This window comes from Ambystoma mexicanum, chromosome 3p (genome assembly GCF_040938575.1).
Source record: "Ambystoma mexicanum isolate Mex_15411 chromosome 3p, UKY_AmexF1_1, whole genome shotgun sequence".
Lineage (NCBI taxonomy): Eukaryota > Metazoa > Chordata > Amphibia > Caudata > Ambystomatidae > Ambystoma > Ambystoma mexicanum.
Genome location: NC_090925.1, coordinates 701,067,566 through 701,085,984, shown reverse-complemented (window position 1 = coordinate 701,085,984; position 18,419 = coordinate 701,067,566). Strand labels below are relative to the sequence as shown.

At 48.4% G+C, this 18,419-nt stretch overlaps 1 protein-coding gene across 1 annotated transcript in view; it reads right to left on the bottom strand.

Annotated features, from left to right (window-relative positions):
- PDLIM7 (PDZ and LIM domain 7) overlaps positions 1 to 18,419 on the bottom strand; it is a 258,069-nt gene that overhangs the window by 229,533 nt on the left and 10,117 nt on the right. Inside the window, exon 2 of the mRNA XM_069651514.1 lies at positions 4,612 to 4,719. Coding sequence (XP_069507615.1) covers positions 4,612 to 4,707 — 96 coding nt within the window. The 5' untranslated portion in view covers positions 4,708 to 4,719. The remainder of the gene's footprint in view (positions 1 to 4,611; positions 4,720 to 18,419) is intronic.

Genomic DNA, 18,419 nt, shown 5'->3' with positions numbered 1-18,419 from the left:
GTGAGGTATGGCATCAACCCAGCACCAACCATGGCCTCCCCAGGGCCACCGTGGGACTCTCACCTCGCGCCCGCACGGATCGCAGTCAGGAGTACCAGGACATCCAGCATTCTGGGTACCGCAGGGCTTAACAAAGTGTGGGGCCCCAACTCTGAGGAGGGGGCGCTAGGTGCTGTCAGATGGTCCAGGAGGGTGGCTCTCACCACACACCGGCGACGCCAGTCCAGCCCAGCGTTGCCAGCCAGACAAGGACGGGTGCACTGCAACAAAAAAAAAAAAAAAAAAAAGGAAAAATGGCAGGCCGACCAGCAGAGAGGTGGTCGGCTCCCGGCCTGGTGCCAGCAGAACACGAGCCACCCTGTCGGCCACACTGGTGGCCCCCAACTGCGGGTCACCAAGGACACCCTGCATGCTACGCCATCGAAGGACCAGGCTAAGCGCGGTTTTGGGGGAGGGGAGATACCTGCAGGACCCCGAGTTCGGAATACGTGTGTCTGACCAGGGAACCAGGCAGCCCTGGACCACAACCCCAGGAGTCAGGACATCAGTCTGAAGTGGGTTGCAGCTCAGAATGAGTGCTTGTGCGCCCTCTTGCACTCCTAATGGGGGGGGGGAGACGCTCCGGACTGGGGAACATCACCGGAGAGGGGGGCAAGTGATGTCCTGTCACCCCGTGCCCGAGGAACAGCACTGTGCCCCACCCACCTCCTGTGGATAAGCGTGGACGCCCGTGACCGGAGTCCCTCCGCGCTGAACAGCAGGGAACTACGCCGAGGTGGCCCCTGGCACCCGCCAGGTGCGGCTTTGCCGGCCATGAATTGTACCTTCCCTGGACCTGGACCCGGGAAGTGACTCCTGAACAGACGCTGGTAGTAGAAGACGAACTGGTATCCGGCGACCCTGCAATTGCTTAAAGAGGACCCTGTAATCCTGTGTGTTTGGCGTAAAGAGGACTCTGTGATCCGGTGCATTGCCGCTGTAGACCTGTATATTAGTAACATGCTTAGAGTGGTCTCCGTAGTGAGCCATAAGGTGAAGCGGTGGCCCCGCATATAAGAGGCGTACCTAGCGCCAGCCGCAGAACATGGTGTTTTGTTAATGGTTGCCGGTTCTAACCCCAGGTTAATAAAGGGTTTTGTAAACTGTGGGGAAATGCCTACATTCCACCGGCAGCTCACCCCGCGACTGTTTCCCCACGTAGCAGGTCTAGAAGTGTTTGGGGTGATGTTTGTTATTATGTTGAGGTATTTATGCATGTGGCCGTGTCATAGCTTAGTATGTGGTTATTTTGGCACGGTCTGAAGCAAGAAGTAGTTTGTCGCTCTGTAACCAGGGGGACGCAGGCATGTTCAGCCACGTTTGTTTGTTTGTTATGAAAAAGGAGGAGTGTTACGGGTGACCCTCCCAATGTGCATTGCCCCTTTAAGGGGATGTGTTCCTCCCACGTGTGTTGCCCCTTTAAGAGGGGCCATGACTGTGTCATGGCCCAAGCTAATAAAAGGAGCTCCTGCAGGCACGTGAGACAGAGCGGCTGCAGACTCCCAAAGAGGAACGACTGAGTCCGTGTCTCATTATCCATGTAGGCCCCAGGCCTACACGTGGAGGCGCAGGCCTGCACGCCCAGACACTGAGGGACTCGCATGCCAGGATGGCAGTCGAGGTCCCCTCGGTCAGAGGCCTGGCAGGCTGTGACCCCACGCCAGGGTGCCAGAGGCCCTGGCACCCGGGGCCCTGCCGGATGTCCATGGCAGGCCCCCACCCCCACACCTAGTGGGACTGCACGGCGCTAGCATAGATAGCGCCCCGGGGCGCCCGCCGGATGACCATGGCCGGCGACCCCCAACACCAGGGAATACCCCGACGCCTTTCTGTGTTCACTCGGGCCCACAGTGATGCAGTTCGGCTAGGTGCAGAAAAAGTAGGGTCGGGAATGGTAGGGCCGTTTGCACCTCAGCTGGAAATTCCCAACACACTGTGAGCTCGAGCCTAAGCTTGAACAACCCATCTGCCATCTTAAGTAAAACTATTTTGTTAACTGAAAACCGCCAGATGGTTTTCATAACTTAATGTATGCTTCGCCTTTTTGTGGGAATGTAACGTGTATTCAAATCTTTTTTTAAACAATAAGATGCTATATCACACAATGACAAAGAGGAAGTCATGATATCAACATGGATATTGAAGACATGTCAAGTTGGCCCCTGGAGATGCCCATGGAGTCCTGGCTTTTTAGCTCCCATTACATTGCATTCGTGCTTTACACTGGTAACATAAATAAAACTACAAATACTCTTCAAGTATACTGGATAATGTGAGCTAAAAAGCCATAACATGCCAAACCGCTCAAGCTTTGCCGAAGATCACCAAAGATGCACTAAGAGAATGTGTATGTGAAACCTACACATTCGCAAACTGCCCACCTGTGCTGGCAGCCTGGCGTCACCATTTGAACAATCTATGGGATCGTGGACAAATGAACACATCTAAAGGAATCTTATTTACTTTCGCTGACAGAATTGCAAAAATCTGCTAAGTATGCACAACGCAAAAAGTGTTACTCATACATATTTCAAAACACTACAATGTTGCTACATATCAAATAGCACTACTCATAATTATAGCGCACATCATTGCTGGTGGCATCATCGCTTGCGAAGCATGGCTCTCTCCTATCAGTACTACAATGTTTGGTGGGTGATGGGGCACGCCTGGGCCTTGATTGTGCAAGTAGAACACCAGCACCATTTCTTATACTCTGACCACCCCTCACCCAGCACGGCGGCTGCGGCCATGGGGTCTTCATCTGCTACGCAGTTTGTGATTAGGGTGGAGGGTGTGGGATGCACAGGGGTCTTGGGCAAGGGGGTGTTTGCCTAGTCCCGATACTTGCTACATGCCACACATTGGGTTACAGTTCCTCTGCTCTCAACATCCAGGACAGGTTGGTGCTGCTTGATGCTCCCACTTGTGCCTGCTGGGACACTAGGGAAAGCTCCCCTAGGACTTAAGCTGGCTAGCAGCTCTGTTTGCTGCTTTCCCATCCCTCCCTAGACAGGAGGGCAAGAGCCAACTCCCTATTACTCATTTTATCAGTTTTAGAAGGTTGAAATACTTTCCAGGCCCAACTAGGATGCACTCTTGTGACCTGAAGCTTAAACACAGATCACTGCAGCAAGTGCATCAACCAAATGAGATACCTTACAAACGATATTCACATTGTTTACTTAAGGATAGGTGAAAAAAGAAAGAAAGGCCTGGTACATGAGAAATGTCATTGTGGAGGGGAAAGTGGAGTAAAGCATTTCTGCCATTTGGACGGCCTCTTGGCATATCACAAAACTGATGAGTGAGATGTTTTAAATGAATCATCACCACTATCAATACAGTGGGCAGCCTTCCATGTCATCATTTGTTACGCCATGTGTGCCAGTGGTCATGATTCATTAAGAACCTTCCATCCATCACTTTTTAGTTGTGGTGGAAAGCAAACTACAAAGAAACAAGGCCTAGCCAGTGCATTGCCTGAGATATCACTTCCAGTGATGTCACTCTCTGGGATGTCATTTCCTATGATATCATCTGGCACAAAGGTTGTACCACAAGGAGTCCCCCTTGCACATCGCTAGAGTAGGCAGACTTGCACTTTCTATAATCCCCCAGTGCATTTGTTTAATTTCTCTCTGCTATAGTGTGTCTGCTAGTGCTCAGGCGGTGTGAGGGGCATGCCTTTTAAATCGGTTAAGGGAGAAGTCACTTTGATTGTAGGAGGGCACCTCACGTAGCCAGAATGTATTAATTTACTTATATCTGATGTTGTTAAGATGCCAACCCGCACTCTTGAAGTTCTGCTGATTTGTGGAAGCATTACTGACAATGTTTGAAGACTTTCTCAGAGAATCTGGTTCAGAGGTCTTCAGGGAGAGTAGATCCTTGCCCATTTTATGTTAATACCGGTGAACATGAGCATATGAGATACCTGGCCATCCAGCACACACTATGCTATACGCAGGTGATAGTGACTTCAATAGACAGTTTATGGCAGTCCTACCCTCTGCATCTGCAGGTTCGTAAAGCATTGAGACTAGTCTGCCTGAAAATCTATCTGGTTCCTCTCAGCGCTCGGCTGAAGGGACTGAGATGCTGGCCCAACAGATCTCCCAGAGGCTGCATGTACAAATTAAACAGCGCAGGAGTTGAAGGAAAATCTGGCGGATCCCAGACTAATCGGCTCAGAGAAGGGGTCCTGTGGAATCGAAGTTGGAACAATGAGAGTCTGCAAGCACAGTCTGAGAGAAAGTTGCAGGACTTTTGTAAATGTTGGCAAGGAAACCACGAGCTACAGCGTGGAATGCTGCAGAGGGATCTGGAATGATGAGCAGAGCTTTGGTCCCACTGTCAAATGAACAGAGCAAGTCAGACATGATATCAAAACTGTGGTCGTGGTGCTACAATTAAGTCAATAACATGAATGGTCCACACCCAGAAAATATCACCCAAAAGACAACATGTCTCTGTGTACATACCACCAACAGAGGGGCAACCAACCCTTGTTTGGGGGGTCCCATGCTCAGGTGTCCTTGCTGTTTTATTAGCAGAAGGTGAATCTCTTACCCTGGAGATGGACAGGGGCATGCTGAAGTCCTTCCCGCCCTGAAGCCTAAAGCCCCAGGGAGCTGGGCCATCCAGGGTCACCTTGTACGCCTCCATGTCTCACTGGGTCTGGAAGACAAAGACAAGAATTACACAGCGTCAATATCACGCCACCACCTCCAAAAAAGACAAAGAGAACACAGTATACACAATCCCGAAGCAAAGACTATACATTTAGACACATATGGCAACACGTTAAGCAACATTAGGCTAAATACCAGCTCCTTAGGACACACAGGGGCCTTAGTTATAGTCAGGTAATATGCCATCCCTACCCCAGCGAACAGGCGCGAGGGGAAGGAGATACCTGAATGTGAAAAGGTCTGAGCCCTGCTTAAATATGCCAGCAAATAACTGAGCTTAAGAAATTGATAACCAACATAGCAACCTTGAGGGGCTCACATACACAGAAATGAAAAGACCACACAAATATCTTGGTACTCAGAGCTACAATGGAGCACATAACAAAGAATTCTGACAGACAGGGGCTACCCATACATATGATGCACATATCAGGACCATCGTGGTTAGATACCGAGGGAAAAAACAAGGTACTCAGTCACACACGCAGACACACACACATGCAAACCAGCATTCTGGTGCACTCAGCTTACACATAATTGTGTACACACACACACTGCAAAAAAACAAGGTCCTTACAGATACAAAGCCCTAGGACTAAAAGGCACAGAGATTGCTTACCACCTCTCCCCCCATAGCAATAAACAGAGATCTCACAACTGCAAACCCAAGGGAAAATATAGGAATATCAGGGCTGTAGGCTGCACACTGTGGCAAATGACAGACCAGTGCACATTTTCTCTCCAAGTTCAGATCTATCAGAATACGCCCTGAGCAATCTTCAAATCAGCACAAAACATACGAGGGAGGAATATCTCCATGTCCACATCTTGCAATTCCTCCTGGCATGCAGTTTCCCATCACCACCTACGCGGTGAACGGTCCATGACTTGGGGCATATGCATTATGTCCCATGAGAAATCTGATATCTTTCACAAATGGGGCCTTATTTTTCTGCACCTGCCAAAATCGGGAGCAATTCTTGAAAATCGGGGCGGAATGGTGGCAGGCCGCGTTATAATAGTGCACCAGGTACAGCATTACCAGTGGGAGAGCGCATGGACTCGTCCCACGTGGATCCGTGAGTCAGGCCAAAGAGGATTAGCGATGTTATTACACTGATGGTGACCATGACATGGCCAAACAAGACAAGATTATCATTCAGTAACATGTGCTAAAACGAACATGAAAAGGCTTTTATAGGAGAAAGGGAAGACACTTCAGAGCTCTAAAAAGGAAACCAAAAGCCCTTATGTTAAGGAAGGTATGGAAAGAGGCAAGAATACTATTGGTTGAACAATTGATGTCTTCAAAGGCGAATATTTCAAGAACATATTATGAAGCATCCAAAGCTAGCTTTACCATTGCTATCAGGTACCAGCTGACTCTTGCACATAAATAGCACAAACTTAACTTCCCCTCTACAGTAGTAGTGTCTGCGGATTGAGTACATGCAGAAACTTGACCTCAGCGGGAAAAGGTTGATAATGTCGAAACATCTGAGAGTCCAGCCTTAAAAATAACGCTCCCTAGGCCAGCAACACTAAGGACTCTGCCACCACTCAGTCAGGAAGCATGGAAGCCACCTTGAGCACTCGGATTGGCTTCCAGGGGGTCACATGAAACAATGCTTTCCTAATTATTAGTCTCCCCTGGGCGTCTATCCCTTGGCGTCTGTGGCTAATGGTCAAAGGCAGCAACGGGATACTCCTTGCTTGGGCCAGGAAGGGCCTAGGTCTAGAACCCCTGCTTGCCCGTCGCCGAACGCCTGCTTCCACACACAAGGATCCTTTGATCCAGTGACTCTCCATTGACCACAGAGCTGTTATTACCATGACGAACTACGGGACATTCCTGTTTTGGGCCTGGTAACTGTATTTTAGTCACTTATACCCCCATTCTAGCCCAGCTGAGAACTTATACCAGCTTCTTCCAAAGGCAGCCCTTTTCCCTTCCCCCACTTCCCTTGGCGCTCACTCACCTATCCTCTCCTTCTTGGACAGCACCATTCCTCCACGGTCTCTTCACTTATCTCCATCATGCACCTTGACTTTGAGCCCTTCCTGCTTGCACTCACTGTGCTTCTCCCTTTTTCTCGTAGCCTTTAGCCACAACTCCATCTAACTTTCGCCTCACTGACCCCCTCCTCATTTCGCTCCTCTCTCCCTGCACTCGTACTTCTCAAATCTGATGCTCCCGTTCTCCCAGAATTTCCAACTTCATCTATCACCTCGCCTACTGCACAACACCTGCTCCCATCGCTGTGATGAATCAACGTCCGGGGCACTAGTGGTCTAGGGATGAAAATCGGTTTCTAAACCATCAATCAGCCCCACACCTCTAGTACACCAGAAGGGATCTGAACAGATTGCAAACACAAGCAAATTATAAACCTCCTTGTACAATTTTGGTAACGTGGACGGAACGGCAGGCTTATCTGAGCAAGGTTGTGGATCTTTGCTAGTTGACACACAGCCAAAATACAATTATTACCCAATGATAAAAGAGACTGTCCAGTCAAGGTTGTATAAATATATATACTTTATTATTACCCAACAGACAATTCTAGCACACTACTAAATACAACCCACTCAATAAAGGAATGCAGAGGACAGACCGTTTCAAGAAGGAAAAGGGATGCACTCCGGATACTGACACAAGGGTAGATGGTAAAGTAATTAATCGCTATAGTTCAAGGATACTTGGTTTCAGTACAAGGGAGCAATGGGTCATAAAATGTCACTACAGGCCTTTGGAGAAGGACCAGGAGGACAGAACCACAACGTACCTTGTGCTTGTAGAAGTTCTTGGTGCTCGACATTGTAGAGTTGGTTTCAGGGCACTTTGCAGCTTCTGCGACGAGATAGCTGCGGGTATCAGGCAGCAGGTAGTTCGGCAAGCGAAGCTGGACGGACGGCTCCAGGCTTCCCTACCCACCATTCAGGGTCAGGAATCATCGTCTCAGTGCTTGTTGGCAGGTCTGAAGCACTGGTTGAGGCGTCTAGGACGGCGTAAGCGACTGCGGTGTAACAACAGTCAGTGTTGCAGTCAGTTGAAGCTTGAGGGGCTCGACTGGCTCGACTGGCTCGAAAATGTCCTTTAAGGTGGATGTCGGTGGATGTTGTCGATGCACTCCTCCTAGCTTCTTCACTGGGCTTGTGTCGTCCTTTAAGGCGGACAGCATAAAGCTGAGGAGAGTGTTGCGGTCAACTGCCTTGTCCTTGGTTTGGTTCAGAGACTCTCTTGCACTTTCCACCTAGGAAGCTTGCTTTCAGAGCCTAGCAGGGCACGCTGTGTGCTGGCTGGGTACCGGTTCTGGAGCTGCTGGAAGGTCCTCTGGATTCAGTATCTCCCTCTGTTCACTGGGAGATGTTTCGGGAGGGGTCTTGCTTCCCACTTTGAAAAGCATGGCCTTCCTTCACTAGCGCAAGCTGTAAGGCAGACTGTACCTTCAGATAGGGTGCAAATGAGTTCTTCTTGTTACTCCTTACAAACAGATGATCTGCCAAAAAGAGTGTCTCAGCCCTCTTTTAAAGCCAAATGGGCCACAGTGATTGGTGTAGGCTAAGCCTACCTTAATAAACCAGTCCTGGGTCCCCACCAACAATCTCCTATGTGCATGAGGTCATAGCCAGAGTGCTTTGCAACAGAAAAAAGTAAGGGGGTGAAAACATGTAACACTAAGTCCCACCCATCTTCCTCTCTGTTGTGGATCAAAGGGTCTCTCTAGTTAATGGAGCTCTCTGTGGTTCCTGATTAAAGCGGCAGGTCTCCCGAACAGTTTTTCTGTCTCCATCAAATCACATACTCCTACCTTCTGAATGGGGTTTCCCTGTGGGGATGACTACTGAAATCCATGCATTCCGAGACATGACATTTCAATGTCTATTGATGCTAAGGGCGGGAGCTTGCTTCAGGCTGAAAGAGTGCATAGCAAAGGTTGTTGGGGTTTCCTGGCTCCTTTGTTCACCTCTGCAGCTAGGCCCCATGTGGGCCTGTATGAAGTATACTCTATTAGTATGCTAATTATGTTAATTTCTGCCACCATTCTGCAGTGTTTACACAAAAAGACAGGGCGGATCCATGGAGCCTTTGATAGTTAATTAGGCTGGTCATGTTAGCAGGAAGGTTTTGCCGTCCCCCTTCTGAGAGACAAGGTGTAATCCTGACCATCATAACCCAACTAAATCTGACAGGTGGACTGTGTCTGTAGGCTTTGTCCACCCAGAGTACAGAGGTCTATGTGTATGTCCTGCAGTGAGCATTGGAAAAATGTGTGCGGATTAGCCCCCCCTTTTTTCCAAAGGCTGATCTACCATTATTCAATTGTATATAACATTTTTTTTTTTTTTTTTTTATTTATTTGTTTACAATTCAATGAAATGAATTTTTACAAACAGTTGAGAGCGACAGCAACCCTTAATGAGATGCGCCGCGAGCTTTCATGTAGTTATGTCAGATTCCTGGTGAGAATAGGATTGCCTCTTCCAGGTCAATGTAATGTTTAGATGGAGTTGGTTGGGCTCAAGCGGACGTAAAGGGCCGAATGCGTAAAAGATACCAGAGGAAGCTTAATCTCCCTGATTACCATTATGGTGATAAAGTGGTGGCTTTGGAGGTATTGCTCTCGTTCGTGGTTTGTGAACTGGAACTGATCATTTCAAAGGCAGACTCCAGGATTTTGACAGTCGCGATTGTCCATCTGGTTTTTTCTCCCGACATTAACCTGTTCCACCATATAAGTTCTTCTTCCTCTCCGAAAGATGTGTGTTCGCAGACCAGTGTCGATAGGTAGGTGGCTCGAATTTTTCTCACCATAGGACATCTGAGTAAAAGATGTTTAATTGATTCTGTCGTAGTGGGATTGTGGCAAAGGCGACAGATAGTGTCAGTTGAACTGGATCTGATTGCTAAAATTTCTCTCGTCAGCAGGAGGTTGAAACGAGCTCGCATGAAGAATTTTCTTAGCTGTTGACTTGGGAACTTCGAGCAGTATGGGATAGGTACGTTGAGTCTGTTAAAGGTGGGTGGGAGATTCATGGTCAGTTTGTTTGTTTGAGCTTTCGATAGAGTCAGGATCCAATCAAGTTCCTTTAACTTTCTTTTAACTCTTTCCGGATTGTGCTTCAGATCTTCGACTGAGCATGCTATGTCTGATAGCTTTCCTTTTAAGTTATCTGACCATGCGGTTAAGTTCATAACAATAACATTTTTAAAAAGCCAGGCAAGCGCACACCGACCCTGCTGGTTGTCGAATTCCTCACACCCCCCAACCTCCTATTACTTTATTAATTGGACTCTGGAATGCACAATTCCTCTGCAACAAGTCTTTTTACATCACTGACTATTTAGACTGTTATAAGCCTAAACATTTACCTCTTGCTGTCAAAGAAACCTGGATCTCCACTCATGACTGTCACACTAGCGGCTCTCCACATGGCCTCTGAAACGTTCCCACACACTCCTTGACCTATTGAGAAGGGTGGTGGAGTGGGGTTCCTTATCAATAAGGCCATCATCACAACCCCACTCAGAAATCATGTCCTTCTCTTTAGAGTATGCCACTATTTAACTCCTCCCTCCTACTCCTCTCACTGTTCTGGCTCTCTGTCAACCGCCTGGCCCACTCAACTCCTTCTTCCATGACAGAACCTTCTTCTTAGGTCACTTCCCACTGACATCTCCATTGTCATGCAGGGTGATTTTAACCTTCCCAAACCCTCCTATAGCCCTTCTATCTTCCGCTACTCCCTCCATGACCAGCCTTCCCACTCTGGTTTAAATTCTCTTGACCATGTCTTTCGCTCTACTTTGCTGACCTCCTCTGATCTCGCCATTGACCTCGCTCCCTCTGAGCGGGCCTGTCTTTTTTGTGCACCTTCCCCCAGGCCTGGGCAGCGCCACTACAACCCTGTCCCTTTCAGTCGAGTGGCTAAAGAAGGGTTGTTAGACAAGAATAAATGACACATTGAGCACGAGGTGGGCTACTACCTCAGTTCCTTTACCTTCCATAAATGGGACCAGACACCGGGGTGGATTTTCCAGGCCCCAATAGGGACATTATTTGAATGAAGAACAATACTAACCATAAACATTCTGATCCCTTTTTATGCTTCTAAATATCTCTCCTTAATGGGTCCCGTCATGGTATTATTCTCCTCCCTCCTGTCGTAAAGGAGTCATGAAGGGACCCCCAAGGGGAAGCAACAGAACAGCCCCCTCCTTCCTGTCCATGCCACCAACCTAGATGCAGGACCAGATAATGGCCCCTGTGGGTGACTCCTTTCCCAGGAAGGCCTTTGGCAGGCCGCCACCTAAACGGACCATCCCACGCCAGGCACCTACCTCCCAACACCTTATATTAAACACTTGCTAATTCTCATCACTAAATACCCACACTTTAATTCTAATATTATCTATACTTTTTGTTGTATCCTGCATATGTATGAATGAGGTCTGAGTCAGTGTAAGAGCTGTGCTGGAATGCTTGGGAAGCTTGGAGTGTTGGGGCACCTGGGGATTCCAGAAGAGACGGTTAGGGACTTGGAGCTAGGCAGGTAACCAGGGTAGAAGCTACTGATGATCTCTATCTCCTATATTCTATACTGAACCTGTAACCAAGAGAATAAAGCGTGTTTCTCTTTCTACATACCTGGGTCAGCCTGGTTCCGGCTCCTTGTTATCACTGGCTCAGGGTAGCTCCTGCAGGAGGCAGGATACATCATTTGGCGACGAGGATTTAAATAAGCGAACCTTGGAGTGAAGGTTGGAGGGAGAGAAATGCCCAATTACCTGCGCCAAACAGCTCTGAAGTCAGTGAGCTGTTGGAATTAAATGTGGAGTTGGCGCTGTCGATGGAGGTGACTGACTATATCATTGGAGGCACCAGTCAGGCTAGGGCAAAAGCCTGTGGTCAGTCATAAAGCAGCTGGAGGAGTATTGGGCCTTTGCTGGATGGAGGCCGTGTGGCAGGGAGAAGGTGCCACCAGCAAGCAGCTGTCATGTTTTGGAGTCGGTTATTTTGTGGAGTTTTAGTGCATACCTGGACCAGGTAGGGTCCATACACTGGCATGGGTTACTGGATTTACGTTCAGTTATATTTGTTAAAATTTAATTTCTGAGTTTTCAGGTCACACCATTTATTGTTCCATCTTTGAGGTGTATCTGATTTTGGGGGTGCAATTTTTGAGGTTTGCATAGCGCTACCATTTTCCATCTTAGTAGTGGTTTGTTGTTTTATACTTTTACATGGCCCTTTTTGCTATGTATATTTTGCGCCACGTCTCTTTCTATCGTGGTTGCGTTTTTTATTTTTCTGTGATCTTTGTGTCGTATGTCTCTTTTCTAGATTTTCTTTCCTTTTTCATGTTTTCTCTAGGGGAGGAGGATGAGGCATGGTTGTTGCGATATTTGTTAGAGTGCATGGGATCATTGTTGGCATGTTTAGGACTATCTGTTTTGGCCATTGTGTAAGTTTTCTAGATTTGTGGCTACACTATTTTGGCAGGTGAGTTAGCCTCTGGCAGGGTGTTGGGTTTGTGCTCAAGTGTGGCAGACTTGAGGCCAGGAGTGGCATGCCTGGCGGAAGGTGTTTTAGTTTGGTGGGTTTTGGCTTGTAGTTTTGGTTTTTGTTTGTCCATTGTGGCAAGGTTATGCTTGGTGGTGGTGGTGGCACCGAGACCCTGGTGTGGCAGGCCAGGGTGGAAGGAGTAGTAGAAATGTTGTGGTTGTTAGTCCTAGCATGGTTGTGAGTTTGTGCGTTTTCTTTTGATTGTAAAAGGGGGGATGTGTTGTATCCTGCATATGTATGATTGAGGTCTGAGTCAGTGTAAGAGCTGTGCTGGAATGCTTGGGAAGCTTGGAGTGTTGGGGCACCTGGGGATTCCAGGAGAGACGGTTAGGGACTTGGAGCTGGGCAGGGAACCAGGGAAGAAGCTACTGATGATCTCTCTCTCCTATACTCTGAACTGAACCTGTAACCAAGAGAATAAAGCGTGTTTCCTTTTGTACATACCTGAGTCAGCCTGGTTCCGGCTCCTTGTTATCACTGGCTCAGGGTAGCTCCTGCTGGAGGCAGGATACATCACTTTTGAACAGTTATAAATGGGTGTGGCTGCTGCACCCATCCAACCCAGGACTCTAGCAGATGTGACCGGGTCTGGGATGTGACTGTCACAGCTCAGAGGTGGTCGCTGTGGCAGCATTGGTGCCGGAGCCCTAGTGCATTTCCAGCTGCACTACTGTTTCCAGGTAAGTTCGTGCAACCACGCTTCCTCAAGCAACAGTCTAGTCTTTATTCGAGGTGTAAGGAGGAAAGGCTTATATGGGTCTTCCGCCGGGTCGGTTGCAACCCTTGTGTTATCGCTCCACGGGTAAGACGCTAAGCCACCCTTGCTTGCTTATTGTTATCCCTCTCTGTTTTCTGTCATTTTCCTTCTCTATGCCTCTCTGTGTGTCTATTTTCTCTTAGCCACGCTGCTTCAGACGCCCCGTTGTCGGACGCCTTACTTTCACTTTGCACTAGTCCTTTCTCCCGCTAGGCAGCCTACTCCGTTGCGGGGACCTCTGCTCTGTATCTTCCCCCGTTCCTCCTCTGGGAACGTGTATGTTACTGCGAGCTCATCTCTACGCCTGCAAGCCTTCGCTGTCTGCTAACAGCGCCATTTCTTCATATTCACAAAGGGGATTGATTCACTACCATCGCAGTTCTTCCTATAACACTCGGAACAGCCGCAAGGTTGTAATTTTCTCCCTGGACTCCCACGGACCTACTTCTCTGAGGAATAAAGCCCTTTCACTCTCTGGATCCTGGATACACTCAAGACTGTCCCGAAAAGACGTTACCTAGAGGGTTTTTGTGGAGCCGCGCTTTTCCCTCTTTATCTTGGAGCTGTCCTCCCAGACCGCCACACCGAGCTCCCGTAGAGTGTTCCCAAATAGGTAGTTGTGTCGGCAGCAGGAGAAGACAGACCCTACCTCTTCAAGGACCAGTTGTGAGACAAGACCAAGGTCAAGAAGAAGGAGAAGGGAAGAGCATCCCAGAAAGAGGAAAACTCCTCATCAGGTGAGTGACCCTGTCAAAAGAAGGGGGGATAAGAGGGAACCTAGTTCCTAACCCCCCTGAGTGTATGAACATATTGAAATTGGTACCACAATCCCTAGCACAATGCCTGAAAACATTTTCTCTGGCAGGGTCAATTTTTCATCTTTTTCAGAACCGCAACTCACAGAATACACCTTGCCGCAACTAGGCAAACCCAGACCAGAACCAGAGAAATGGAATCATGACTGGAGTGAGAATGGACTGGAATTTTCCCTTCCCAAATGAGGGGGACATCCATTACCCAATCTAGCAACCAGAAACGGACCACCAGGGGAATGGGGGATACCAAATAAGGACTGCACATTGAAAAAGACTGCAGGAGAACCAGAGTAACCTGGACATCGTGGCCAAGCCCAGTTGGAAGAAAAATTCACCAACGATAAAAACTAGGAAAACGAGCAGCCTGAGCAAATTGCTGCCACCACACAGAGGGAAACTGAAAAGTGGGTGGGGCTAACAGCCTTTTAAAAGGTTTTGAAAGGATGTACAAAACCCCAGAGGGCTAGCATTGCCAGAGACTGGCCAAGGGACGCATACCAATAGGAGCCAGGAGGAACACCAGTTCAGAAACAGGTGAAGGTTTTGGGATGAGGACAGGAGCGGAGCAGATGGACCAAGAGACCAGCGAGGGAGCAGAAGGTGGAGAAGAGTTGTGAGGCATGCTCTCAGGGAGTGAGGGTGGTACCAGTTGAGTTGTTCCGTTTGTGAGTGAGCAAGTGACTACGGGGAGGTTAGAGAGAAAAAGGGGGAAGAAGTTAAGAGAAGGTTGTGAGACAAGGTGTGAGTGGGGTGTTTGGGAGTATAAGAGAAGGACAAAGAGAAAGAAGTGAAAGGCCGAAGGGTAGCACAGAGTAGAGGTAGGTGTAGTGGTGGAACAGAAGGGTGTTGGGGAGCAGACTAGAGTTGGCGGGCACAAACACGAGCAGAGCGAGAGTATGGTAAGAACAGGACATGGAGGGTGGAGAGAATGGAGAGCATGGAACAGACTGTAGGGGGAGAGGGTGAGGCGAGTTGGAGGGCGGATATAGAAGCAGTGGGAGAGACTAGTATGATCGGGGGAGAATAGTGAAGAGCGACAGGGTATGGAGAGGGGCGGAGGCCGAAAGACAAAAGGAGACCTGTGGGTGAATAAAATCTGTGAAGTCGGCCATCGAAATGGAAGAGCCAGAAAAAACAAGGAAAACCTTGAGGCCCTTTAGAAAATCCCAGGGTGAGATAATAAGAAAAGTTCAAGGCCTTAAGGCCCCGCTTTCAAGGAAAACAGATAGATCAAGACTATTTCAGAATCATCATGGGAGATAGGGAAGCCTAGGGGAGGAGCGCAGAGTGCAGGGACCACCCTATTCTGGGACGCTGTTGATGTCACTGCTACAGGGCTGAAGTGTTTAGATTTCTGAGTGATGTCATGTGCCCTTGTGGGCTACCGCTGTCACCACTGAGGGCCCTGATGTTCGTTTTTCCTGCTGCACCATGTGCCCACGCAGGGCATTGCACACGTACACTGATACGGCACCTGGCCGCTGGTGTTCTGCTCCCCACGTGTGAGGTAGGGATGGGGCCCTCCACTCTGTCATTGCACCTGAATGACAGTACCTGCCTCAGTTCTCTTGTGTGGTGGAGCGATTGGATGTGTCCTTATGCGAGGGTCCACGCTGGCCTCTTCACTCTGGTCACTCCTTGCATACGTGGCGAGGGGCTTTGATGTCCTCCGGCTCACCTGGTCTGTCTCCCAGGTGGACAGAAGGCCTCCCAGACCATGCCGCCTAGTCTCGGGCCACCCTGCTCCAGCGGCAGTGGATGGCGACCAGGATTTCACCTAGGCCACTGCCCCCACGCAGCCAAAGATTTCTCCATCTCTGGGCCCACCCAGAATGGTCCTGGGGTGGGTTATGGTGCCTCGCGGGCAGCTACTGCTCCCAGGCCGCCCCGCACACATGGCCCAGGCATTGAGCCTCTGGGTCCATTCGGTCTCGGTCTAGCCCCAGGCGGTCCGACTTGCTGAGTCTGTGTGAGTGCTCCGGCTGCATCGGGCATGCAGTCGAGGGGCTTGTACTTTTAGCAGGGCCTCTCTTGACATATGAAGCCCCGCTCAAGGGATCGTCATGCCCTTGGTGGCCGCTCAAGGTCACGGCCTTCCAGAGAGCCGTCTTTCAAAGCCACTGCTTGTGCCCGCTCCAATCATTATCCTCAATGTTTATTTTCCAACTGTCTTTATTTCTTCTTTCCTCCTAAATCCAGTCTATTCCTTGGACAGGTGAGGACTGTCTATTTGTTCCTCTCTCAATGTCCCATCAAGCCCCGGTGTGGGGCTAAATGGTGCAGCCCATGTCCCTTCGAGAGGACTGGTAAGTCAGTGCAATATCTAAACGCAAACAAATACGCACTTTACATAATGTATTCCCTCTACCCTGGTGTCCTATGCTTATTTTCTTATGTTTCCCACACGGGGTTCTCAGTGCAACCCTTCCTGATTGAGCCAGGGGTTACAGAAATAAATATAACAGCGCAAACATGTCCCTGCTATTTCTGATCTTGGTAATGAGTTTGGCAGGGTCACCATGGCAAGTGTGCGGGGTAAGGGCCTGAAAACCAGGTGAAGTTTCTGGGTCCATCATTGCACTCATACAGTCCATCTCAGACATTTGCGGGAATGGGTCTGAATTCAGGGAAGACTAGAGGTGATACATTATGAAAACGTTAAATGTAAAACTTAAGTATGAAAATGTAGTATTTTCACTGTTACTGCAAATAAAAAAATATAAGTTTGAATTGATTTGAACTTATGGTGCTGTGCGTTTTTATGCTGTCGCCGCTTTATATTATTCTGTTTTATGCCGCTTACTGGTTTTTTACCTATTTTAGGGCATGAATCTGGGTTCCCTTAACCCCACGTTATAGTCTCTAGTAGATGGGACACGTCACTAAGCCCTCTTTTTTACCCCTTAGAATTCCACCTTTTCGTGTGTCCTATTCTCTTTACTATTTTTGGTCTCTGCGTTTTCCTTTAAACGGGATATCACCCATTAACCTACCCTATTCGCCATCTCATTACATCACAGTAATGGCCTTTTTTTTTAGATAAGATAAAAGTAAGCCGGAGCGTTTTTATTAGGGAAAAGAAGAAAAAATAGAAAAGAGTACTGAATGTTGAAAAGAACTGGCATGCCAACATGCCAACAAGCCTGCAATGTTCATTGGCTGTTCAGTGCTTCTCCTTCCCTGAAAGGGACACCTCACCCTGTGACAAGTGGGAAGACAGAAAGATCAGAAAGATGCCTTCAATGAATTCCCTCTCCAGTGGCTGGCGCGGCTGTCGGCAGCGACCTCATCCCTCCCTCTAGCCCCACCCATAGTCCTCAATCAATCAGAGTCTACAGGGGTGGGCCATTGTGTAGTACTGGGAGTGCAGGAGTTCGTGTCCGGCTCCCAAACCTACCCTCTGAGGTGTAATATGGGACATGTCTATTAAGTAGGGCAGAGTGAAATCTGGAATAAGTAGGCGTGTGTGCTAGGACCTTTGTCTACGCCCAGCAGAGGAGGAATGGTTTGGTAGTTCAGGGCTGCAATGCGAGCTAATTTCTCCCACGAAGCCTTCATCAATAATCTGTGTTATTTGGCGTCCTCAAACTAAAAACCCACTGAATCTCCCACAATGCACTCTACTGGTCTACTCCAAGACCTGAAATCACACTGCGTCATTTTCATCACTACGTGCCATATACTTCTCAGTGATGATCTAATGGAAGACCTGGAACAGAAAGGAGCACTTTGACTCAATACACACTGTTGCTCTGTTGGAAGTCTGGCAACAGGGATATGAAATGCAGAACCTTCCTGAGACAGTGATGCTTGAAATCATGTAGAATAAATTAAAAGACCTCCCACAAATCACTCTACTAGACCACTGGAAGGTCTTGAACCAGAATGGGAAATGTTCAACCTTCTTTTAAATAGATTTAGGGCATTTAACTGTGTAGGGTGAGTTAGGGGGAGTGCACCTGGGGTGGGATTCCTATGCTTAACTTTTACTTCCATTTCTAGGACTTTTTTCACTTGCACCATTTTTCATTTACCTCTTTTCAGCCTTTTCAAAGCTGCTCACACTTATCAGGCGCTGGCACTCAGTGTAAAGGAATCTCACCTCAAACCTTGCTCACACAACTTCGCCTCGCAGCACTCCAGCAAATGCTCACTCCAGACTTTTCAGAACATTCACGCACCCAGAAAATTTGGAAGAAAACAACAGTGAGCTTTGCTGGAAGCATTCAGAAGGTAAAATAGATGAATTACAGAGCAAGAAGAGAATTGAAGGGGAGAAAGAGGAGGAGGAGGTGGACAGAGAGATTGAGAGACGGGGGAGTGAGAAGATAGCGGAGACAGACAAAGAGAGAGAGAGAAAGGGGAAGAAAAAAGGGAGAGAGAGAAGAGGTGTAGAGAGAAAGATAGAGAGATGAAGATAGCTGATAGGAAACAGTCCGCAATGGGCTAAGCTGCTATCTGGGACATGCAGCCCTTTTGTAGAGGGCTCTGAAGTGTAACTGTAAGGGGGCATCTGCACATAGTGAGGCAAACTAAATTATGGGAG